Here is a 9623-nt window from a genome sequence, read left to right as displayed (position 1 = left end):
GTCAAAGTGTAGCAGCAGACCTGTCCCAGACCACCCAAGAGGTCTGGGGGGGAGGGGTCAAAGTGTAGCAGCAGACCTGTCCCAGACCACCTGAGAGATCTGGGGGGGAGGGGTCAAAGTGTAGCAGCAGACCTGTCCCAGACCACCTGAGAGGTCTTGGGGGTCATAGTGCACTAACAGATCTGAACTATAGTATATGAAATTATACCAAATTATTTAGTTAAAAAAAAACTGACATTATGAATTATTTCAATAAATAGTTCTGATTGAGTGGATAATCACAGTCAAAGTTTAGTCACGACTCTGTCTAGAAACTATTGATTGTTTTTTTTGACATGCTATGAAAAGTAACACCCACAAATCAATAAAAGTAGTGAATTGATAATTTTTTAGTTTGAAAGAAAAGCATATTTGTGATGTAGAAACTTTGCACCATTTTGCATTTCCAGGACAGGGCTTACTGTTCCCTCTGCTGGACCAATCAGATGGATCTAAAACAGGTCGCTCACAGTGACACAGCACCTGCCGGTGCAGTGCAGACGGCTGTGCTGTGTGTGATCACGGGGTGGTGCAGCCCACTGATGTCATGATAACGGGACAGTGGGTCACCCTAGACGCCGTTGTGTGTTCCAGAGTAACAGCAGAGGTGCAGAACAACCAAACAGGAAACATCGTGTGTAAGGCCCAGGGCGAGTGGAACGGGGTGCTGGAGTTCACCTACAGCAACGGGGAGAGCAAGGTGATCGACACGGCCAAGCAGCCAATCATCAGGAAGAAGATCCAGCCCCTAGAGAGGCAGGGCCAGTACGAGTCCCGGTGAGCCGTTCTGTTCTGTAACACCGGCTTTTAGCTAAACAGATTTAATAACTTAATAACATAATAATGTATTATTTATGTCACTATACAAACTGTTAGGACAGCGCTGCAGCGTTCTCCAAGGTGCTGAACACACACACACACACACACACACACACACACACACACACACACACACATTATGCTTTTATTCTATATTCTACATTGATTGTTTAGTACGTTGTGCAGACAACTGAATGGTGGGGGGGCAGTAGCTGTTTACAGGGGTTAGTCTGGATCTGTTGTCAGAAGGAAAGTCCCATTCTGTCTGAATTATGGAATCTATCTATCTATAATCTGGCTCCACCCGTGTTTGATCAGTCTCACCTCACCGCTGAACCAGAGTGTTTCTGAATGGACAGGACTAGAAGTTTATATATATATATATATATATATATAGTACATATACATAAATGGCCCAGCAGAAGAAAGGAGCGGGTTCAGCACCTTGGAGAGCGCAGTGGCAATGTCCTGACAGTTTGTGTAGTGACAGAAGTAAAGCCACGCCTATTTTTATGTTCTTATTGATTAGTTATTGGTGAAGTTGTTTTTTAGCGAGCTAGTTAACCCATGCACTGCCTGTCAGGTAGATGATGCTGTTCTGAGGTGAGGAACAACATCCATCCCTATTACAAACTAATATTGTGAAATACTTTTGTTGTGGGCCAGCAGTGTTCATATTGGCTCTGCCTTTATTATGAATATTTATTATGTTTGTGATAGAAACAAGTTCACCATGAAGCAGTTGATTGCATCAAGTGGATCTTGCTAATTACCCGGTGCTGCTCCGATCTAATTAAAATCACTGGTACTTGCCTAGCGGGCTGTACTTTTTGTTCCTTTTGTTTTTAGGATGTACTGTGTGACATATAAATGATGTTGAGTGGTATCTTCCAGGGTTAAATGTACTTCCATTGCATGGATGTAATAAAATGTAATTATTATGAGCCTCTATATTTTTTTAATTACACATTAACTGCCTTTCAATGAGACTGGTTTTCCTTAGTCCTCTTCATTCCTCTGCCTGGTGCATTCTCAGTTTGCTGAGGGCAGCTCGGAGAAAACTGAAGCTGTTCTCAGCTGTTTCTCTCTTCACGCCTGACTGGTTGTGTGTTTCCTGTGTGCAGGCGTCTCTGGCAGCATGTGACAGTGTCGCTGAAGGCAGGGAACATGGACGCGGCCACAGAACACAAACACTGCCTGGAAGAGAGGCAGCGCAGCGAGGGCAAACAGAGAGCGGCCACCAAAACACCCTGGAAACCCAAATACTTTATTAGAGAGGTGAGCAGGACACACCGGGACAGCCTCCGTGTCCCAGGAAGTAACCACAAACAGGTTCTTTGTCTTCACAAGGTGGAAGGTTAATGTCATAATTTCCTTTTTAGGAATTCAGTGTTGAGTACCTGCTAGTGTTTTATAAGTACCAAGGCCAACCCTCTTTTACAGAAAAATGCCATTTTATTTCAACCTGGCATGTTTCCCATAATTGTGCCTTTTGTGATTCTATGGGGGGGTCGTGCTAATGCTGCACTTGTCAGCTCTGTTGTAGACTCGCACAAAACATTATAAATGGGGTCAAGCTGCGGGAGTCTTGTACAGCTTTCCAAATAAACCTGATAAGCCTGACAGAGTATGCATAGAAAGCAGTACTGGGGTAACTTTCAATTCAAAGTACACACACAGTACATATACAATAGTTTGCCTACTGATCAGCAGTGTTTTTCTAAAATGCCTCCTTGCTACCCCCATTCTAGTTTGGTGTTCTTATTATACATTTCAGAATATTCCTTACATTTCCATTTTTGTGTGTGTGTGAGTGTGTGTGTGTGTGTGTGTGTGTGTGTGTCTGTTGTCCTGTGTCTGTGTTGTCTGTTGTGCGTGTGTGGTGTGTCTGGTGTGTGTGTGTGTGTGTGTGTGTGTGTGTGTGTGTGGTGTCTGTGTTGTCTGTGTGTCTGTGTGTGTGTGTGTGTGTGTGTCTGTGTCTGTCTCTGTGTGTGTGTGTGTGCGTGCGTGTGTGTGTGTGTGTCGTGTGTCTGTGGGTTCTGTGTGTGTGGTGTGTGTGTGGTGTGTGTGTTGTGCTGTGTGTCGTGTGTCTGTGTTGTCTGTGTGTGTGTGTGTGTGTGTGTAGGGTGGAGGCTGGGTGTACCACCCCCTCTGTGGAAAGCTCACTGACCAGGAGGATTGGAAGCAGCTGTCCACTCCCAGTCGAAAAGTAGGGCGATGGAGGGCTGGCCGACTAAGATAAGAGGAGAGAGAGAGAGACCAAAGGCAGAGAACCAAAGACTAGCGAGGACATGGACAAACTTCTAGTCCTGTCCAATCAGAAACACTCTGGTTCAGCAGTGAGGTGGGACTGATCAAACACGGGTGGAGCCACTTTAGAGATTACATTATTCAGACAGAATGGGACTTTCTTTCTGACAACAGATCCAGACTAACCCCTGTAAACTGCTCCTGCCCCCCCACCGTTCAGTTGTCTGCACAACGTACTAAACAACCGTGTTGATCACAACCGTTTTGCACAAATCAATGTACAATATAGGATAAAAGCATAATGTGTGTGTGTGTGTGTGTGTGTGTGTGTGTGTGTGTGTGTGTGTGTGTGCGTGCGTGCGTGCGTGCGTGCGGTGCGTGCGTGCGTGCGTGCGTGCGTGCGTGCGTGCGCGTGCGTGCGTGTGTGTGTGTGTGTGTGTAGAATCCACAGCAAGCAGGGCAGAATGTAGTCAGGGTAGCTCTGATTGTCTCTGTAATGGATCTCATATAAACTTCATATGAGAGAGAAATATTCATTAGGGGTATTGTACATACATTGATTGGATTAAGGTTTACTTTCACTTTTCTTACATCTTATATAAAACCCTCCAATCAACCATTGGCTGGGGACTGGAACGCTGCAGTGTGATCCTGGAGTTAAAAAAGGATCTAGCTTTAATGGGACAGTTCACCCATGTGACTCCCATCCTGCATACAGAATAGAAAAAGGCTTCCGACGTGACACTCCCGTTATTTCACTTAAACGTATTGTTTGGGTTTGGGAGTGCTGACTGAAACATGGTTCTAATAAAGATATAAGACAAGCTAGCCCATGTAGTGTTACTGCTAAATGACAAAATGGAGTTCTGTCCTCCAAAGTCAGCTCTGGTGCATTAGCTGTAGCTCTAGCTGTCAGGTTGCCCTGTTCACTCTGAACTCTGTGCCCATAGATGAGCGATTAAAGGACTCCATTTCCATTCATGTTCAAACTTTTCACGTTTGACGGTTTGTTAATTTGACTAACCTGCGATCCTCAGGCTCCTGCGACTAATGAGCCGCTCTACCTCTGACATGATGTGTCAAACCAAACTCCATCGCCTCGAAGATCAGACATCCAATAATATTTCAGTTTTCTTTCCAGCTGCAGCACAGCTAATGGTTGACATGTCTGGGCCGCCTGTTGAGTGTCTGCCATTTGATCTGATGAGCACCATGTTGCACTGTAGATCTGTTGGTACCAGCGTGCTGTGAACTAGTCTAGCTGTCCACTGGATTACATAGGAGACTTCGTACCACATCAAAGTGATTATTAGCATACTTATGTTAGCATCTAAGTGAGTAAAGTAGCTAAAACAACATAATAATCAGTAGTATTTTGATCTTCAGTATCTTGGCTCTAAAACCATTGTAATCTATTGTCAATCTGTGGAAGTCCTGTTCAACACACTGGGCACCTTGTCCTCCATCTGACCATATAGTCAACCAAGCTATGCAACACTTGACTGTAGACAGTAGTCTCAGGGGGGTGGCTCTGTATTTGTTTTAAATAAAGATCTCTCATCAAATCGGTTGTCTCCTGGATTGCTTCTTAGTCTGTCTGCCCAGATGTACTGGGATTCAATTCCTTATTTATAGTGTCAGATCAGAACAAGAGTTAACTCAGGACAGTTTACAGATTACAGAGTAGTTTTAGACCACACTCTATCATTTACAGAGACCCAACAGTGTCCCCCAGGAGCAAGCCTTTGGTGACATATTGGAGAGGAACAACTTCCTTTCTACAGGCACAAACCATAGACTGTCTATTATTAACAGTAAACCATAGACTGTCTATTATTAACAGTAAACCATAGACTGTCTATTGTTAACAGTCATTTTTGTGTTAAGCCTTTATTTGTATAGGACAGCTTAGATGTGAAAGGGGAGAGAGAAGGGGAATGACATGCAGCAACGGGCCCCATGCTGGAGTTGAACCCGAGGCCGCTGCATCGAGGAGTAAACCTCCTTTTATGGGCACCCGCTCTACGAAGTGAGCTAACCAGGCACCTATAGACTGCATATTATTAAAAGTCTATGGCAGAAACCATAGACTGTATATTATAAACCAAGCTGGTTGAGGTGGAACTACTTTGATGCTGTTATTACTTTATACACAAAGTGTTCAGGATGATCATCTATGACAATGCGTCATATTAAGTATGTATGAAGTATGTTTTTTCTGTCAATTCTGAAGTTCCATAACTCATACCTAAAGCTCATGGGGAAATATAGAGTACAAGTATAACACAAGTACCTCCAGATTGGATATTAGTAAATGTGGATATAACATGTTTATATAAGGTGTGTTCTATAAAGGCATGTATGTATAAGATGGGGAACACAGCACATGTGTGTCGGTACAGCTGAACACATGAGGACACCTTCATCTTATAACGGCACAAAGTACAACGTCCCCGGAACAGAGAAAGGGACGCAAGGCGCAACATGAGCCCCAGGTCAGGGGTGTGTGTCTGCTGCCATCTGCTGAGCAAAACCAAACCGCACCACTGGCTAGAAAGCAAAGGGATGACACGAAAACAAAGTCATCAGTTCATTTGGGACAGGTAAGGAACACAAAAAAGAAAAAATACAATGATGTAACCGTTGTTGTCCTCACAGACTGCAGACTCCTCTTCAGGTGCTGGTGAAAGTGGATGAAGAGCTTGGCTGTACATTTCCCAAAATCCAACCTCCAACCTCCATCCAGGCTTGGCCCAGAGAAGACAGGTCAAGGACATGTCAACACATCGCATGTCATAAAGAAAACTCCTGATTGGATGTCCTGGTCCAGGGTACTGTGCTGATTATAGTCATGTGTCATTGGGTTATGTGTTATATACATATAGTGTACATTGAATGGGAGGGGGGACACCAGGTGGGGTGTTAAGGTATGAGCTGCCTTCCCTGTCTACTGAGTCTTAGTGATGTTAGAACAGGACAGACATCTACACACCGTCAATAAATCAATACATAACATAAGGTGACATGACTCACCACATATTCAGCTGGTATTAAATTACATGTTTTACTATCAGCCACAACAAATTCAACCAATCTCATAATTCCTGAAGCGGAGACAAATATTAAAATATGAGCTGTTTGTGGAAGCAGGTGAAGCCCCCTGCTCGCTGACAAACAGAGAGAGAGAGAGAGAGAGAGAGAGAAACAGATACAGCTCCTGATCAGCTCGGCTGCCAGAGAGTTCTGCTTTGACACACAGCAGATGTGCTTTATGCACGAGGAAGTAGGCTTTACAGTATGTGTCATGTTTGCAGAGGCAATAGCCTTGTTGTAATATTGGGGTTTAATTCCTGTAAGCAGATAACTGCACTGTAAACATTGTGTACAATAATCAGGTTATATTAGGGAACTATTTTCTCAATAATACTGAGGTAAAAACTAAGTAATACCGTCCCATGCTGTGAGGCCTCCCCTGGAGACACAGATGGTACTTTTGGTGTAATAACCATGAACCAAGGCTGGGACATTGCTGAGGTTTCCTGCCCCATGTCCTGTCCCCTCAGGCTTCCTGTGACAACCCATATGTCGCCATGACATGGGACTGTCCCCACCAAGATATTTACCAGGTTACAGCCTCTGTAAATACCATGAATTATGCATATATATACAGTATACATATATATATATATATATATACATATATATATGTATATGTATATACTGTATATATATATATATATATATATATATGTACATATATATACATATATACTGTATATATATGTGTGTGTGACGCTGTTACTTCTACCCATGAGAACAGAGGGACATGCTTAATATGACCCTTGATTTTTTAAATCCATTTTACTGCTTCTATAATATTTTTGTCCCTGTAAATTGTTCCCTTCAAGTGTTGTTGCTGTCACAGGTCCTACAGGTGGACGATGACGGATGGAGTGTAGGAGACAATGATGTTCGTCAGTCAAGAGATGGCAAAAGACACTGCTCACTATGGATTGAACACACACACACACACGCACACACACACACGCACACAAACACAGCTGTCAAACAGCTCTCTGTCTGAGTTACCATGATGCAACTTTATTGATTTCTCAAACTTTAGCGTTTGTGTGTGTGCGTGTGTGTGTGTGCATGCATGCCTGCGTGCATGCGTGCGTGCGTGTGTGTGAGCTCAGAGCTGTTGGTTCAACACATGAGGCAAACCAGTATTGTGAGTGTGAATAGAGCTCGGTGGATTAGCATGACAATGGTGTGTGAGTGCTGGAAGGCCGGGGCTTCACTCGGTCACTGCAGCTCAGGCTCTCTCCCCTCCAAACACCCCTCTCTCCACCTCCGTCATTCTGGACTCCTTGTTCTCGTCTTGCTCCTCGCAGAAGCTGGTGACGGCATGGAGAACAAGCACACCTTCCTGTACTTTGCATACGGCAGCAACCTGCTGAAGGAGCGGCTGCAGCTGAAGAATCCCTCCGCCACGGTCCACTGTGTGGCCCGGCTCAAGGTACAGGCTGAGACCAGGACCATCAGTGAGTCGTCCCATGAGCTCTTCACACTTACAGCTTTTTCTCTCTTTTTCAGAACTATAGATTGGTGTTTGGGAACTATAAAGGCCTAGCCAGTGACCGGTGGCATGGAGGTGTGGCCACCATCGAGCACAGCCCAGGGGACGAGGTGTGGGGGGTGGTGTGGAGGATGAGCATGTCTGACCTGGAGTCCCTGGACAGGTGACGTCTTTTATGGCCTCTGCTAGATTTCTTTTCATTTTTGCCTGTGAAACTGATATATACCGTGTGTGTGTGTGTATGTGTGTGTTTTTGCATGGGGTACCACCCAGTCAGGAGAATGTGACGTTAGGTGCGTACAGTCCTGTGGAGCTCTCAGTGAAGACAAAAGGCCAGGAGCTCAACTGTCGTACGTACATAATGAACAGCTGTGTGTACGCCCCCCCGTCGCCACAGTACCTGCAGGTAAGGATGCTGCATCCATGCTGGGGGGGGGGGGGGGCTCTTTACAGTCAGTTATGAATGCCAGGCAGGTTCTTCAACCATGAGAATGTCAATTTTAAAAGATAAGGCTGATGTTATTTTCCATGTTTTCTTGTCAACAATTGCCATAAGAAGCCATCCGTCTATCCCTACCCTGTTGGCGGCCCCCAGCCCCAAACCCACTGGTTTCTACTGAAGATGCATCTTTAAAAATGGCTCACAAATATATAGTTTCATACTTTAAAAAGGCTCAGTCATTTCCAAAAACAGTTGGTCACTGTAGGGGTTGGCCAACATTACTGAATTGGAAAGAAATAGTGTATTTGTTGTGGATTATTTTAGTGCTGGAAAAAAACACAGAACCTTTACTTAAGTTAAAAGTATAAATATATATAAAAAAAACTGGTAAAAGTAACAGTGTGTGATATTTTATCATATCTGACATAATAAGAGTTTTCCACTGTTTTTAAGTTTTCCACTAACTCTTCTTCTTCTTTGTAAGGGCACCGTGGCAGCATCCGGGGTTAGTGGTGCTCAGGACGGTTGGGATTGCTTTAAAGAGCCCTTATTATTCTCCTTTTCACTCTCATATTTGTATTCTTGGGGTCTACTAGAATATGCTTACATGGTTTGATGTTCAAAAACACATTATGTTTCTCATACTGCCCATTGCTGCAAAGCCTCTGGCCCACTCTGTTGTGATTGGGTAACCAAATTTAACCAAGCCACCGGGCGGGCTGTGCTTGCTCAGGCAGCACCTATGAGCAGGGCATCTGTACACCTGGACTGGTTTATTACTATTGACCTCACTAATTGAGGAACTTTAAACAAGTATGTGGGCGAGATGTTTCACACTGTTGAGAAAAAGTGCTCGATGTGTGGGAGAGAAAGCTCCATTTGGATTGAAATGTGTTTTTTTGTACCTTGCACATCTATTACATACAAAACAACGTATATTACACACTAAAAGATGAGGGAAATCCCAAAAAGCATAATAGGGGCTCTTTAAAGAAATACAATAAATACAATGCAAACAAGAGTGATTCTCCCTATCCCTAATTAATAATATAACAGATGTGTATCCAGACCATACTCCAGCCCTGACAGCCCTCTGCAGATAGCTCTGCTAATGTGAGATTAGCTAGTTTAGTTTACCTATGGGTCATAAAATGATAGATGAGGAAGGAAAGGAGAAGAAACAAAGTTTTGATTCATAAATCAGATCATTTGGACTCTTTGGGCCTCAAACAATAAAATAAACCACCGGAGAAGTTCAGAGGGGAAATGTCTCTTTGGTGGTACAACTAACAACTGGCCTCAATCTGTGTTGCCATTTATAAGCTTACCGTGTGTGTCTTTATGTATTATGTCCCTCTGAAATGTTGTGTAGTACAACTATAAAATATTATAAGCTGGATATACTAAGTACTTCAAAATGTTAGTTGTGTGAGTAGGTAAGTAGTAGTGTCAGCAGGACGGTGTGTGTGTGTGTGTGTGTGTGTGTGTGTGTGT

General features: G+C 43.8%; 2 protein-coding genes across 3 annotated transcripts in view; both read left to right on the top strand.

Moving 5' to 3' along the window:
• Nucleotides 1-6312, top strand: part of LOC116691592 (oxysterol-binding protein-related protein 11) — a 38947-nt gene extending 32635 nt beyond the window's left edge. Inside the window, exons 10-13 of one of the 2 annotated variants that reach the window (XM_032519345.1) lie at nucleotides 634-816; nucleotides 1983-2136; nucleotides 2984-3116; nucleotides 6285-6312. In XM_032519345.1, the coding sequence (XP_032375236.1) occupies nucleotides 634-816; nucleotides 1983-2136; nucleotides 2984-3100 (454 nt within the window). In that variant the 3' untranslated portion in view covers nucleotides 3101-3116; nucleotides 6285-6312. Of the gene's footprint in view, nucleotides 1-633; nucleotides 817-1982; nucleotides 2137-2983; nucleotides 4674-6284 lie in introns of those variants that run through there. The other variant, XM_032519344.1, reaches the window with a different exon arrangement.
• A 1042-nt stretch (nucleotides 6313-7354) lies between these two features.
• The window catches only part of ggctb (gamma-glutamylcyclotransferase b), a 4083-nt gene continuing 1814 nt past the window's right edge, over nucleotides 7355-9623 (top strand). The window contains exons 1-3 of the mRNA XM_032518935.1: nucleotides 7355-7627; nucleotides 7705-7850; nucleotides 7961-8093. Of these exons, the coding sequence (XP_032374826.1) occupies nucleotides 7370-7627; nucleotides 7705-7850; nucleotides 7961-8093 (537 nt within the window). The 5' untranslated portion in view covers nucleotides 7355-7369. The remainder of the gene's footprint in view (nucleotides 7628-7704; nucleotides 7851-7960; nucleotides 8094-9623) is intronic.

The sequence above is a fragment of the Etheostoma spectabile genome, chromosome 6 (assembly GCF_008692095.1).
Source record: "Etheostoma spectabile isolate EspeVRDwgs_2016 chromosome 6, UIUC_Espe_1.0, whole genome shotgun sequence".
NCBI classification, from domain to species: Eukaryota; Metazoa; Chordata; class Actinopteri; order Perciformes; family Percidae; genus Etheostoma; species Etheostoma spectabile.
This window is presented reverse-complemented; position numbering and strand designations above follow the sequence as displayed.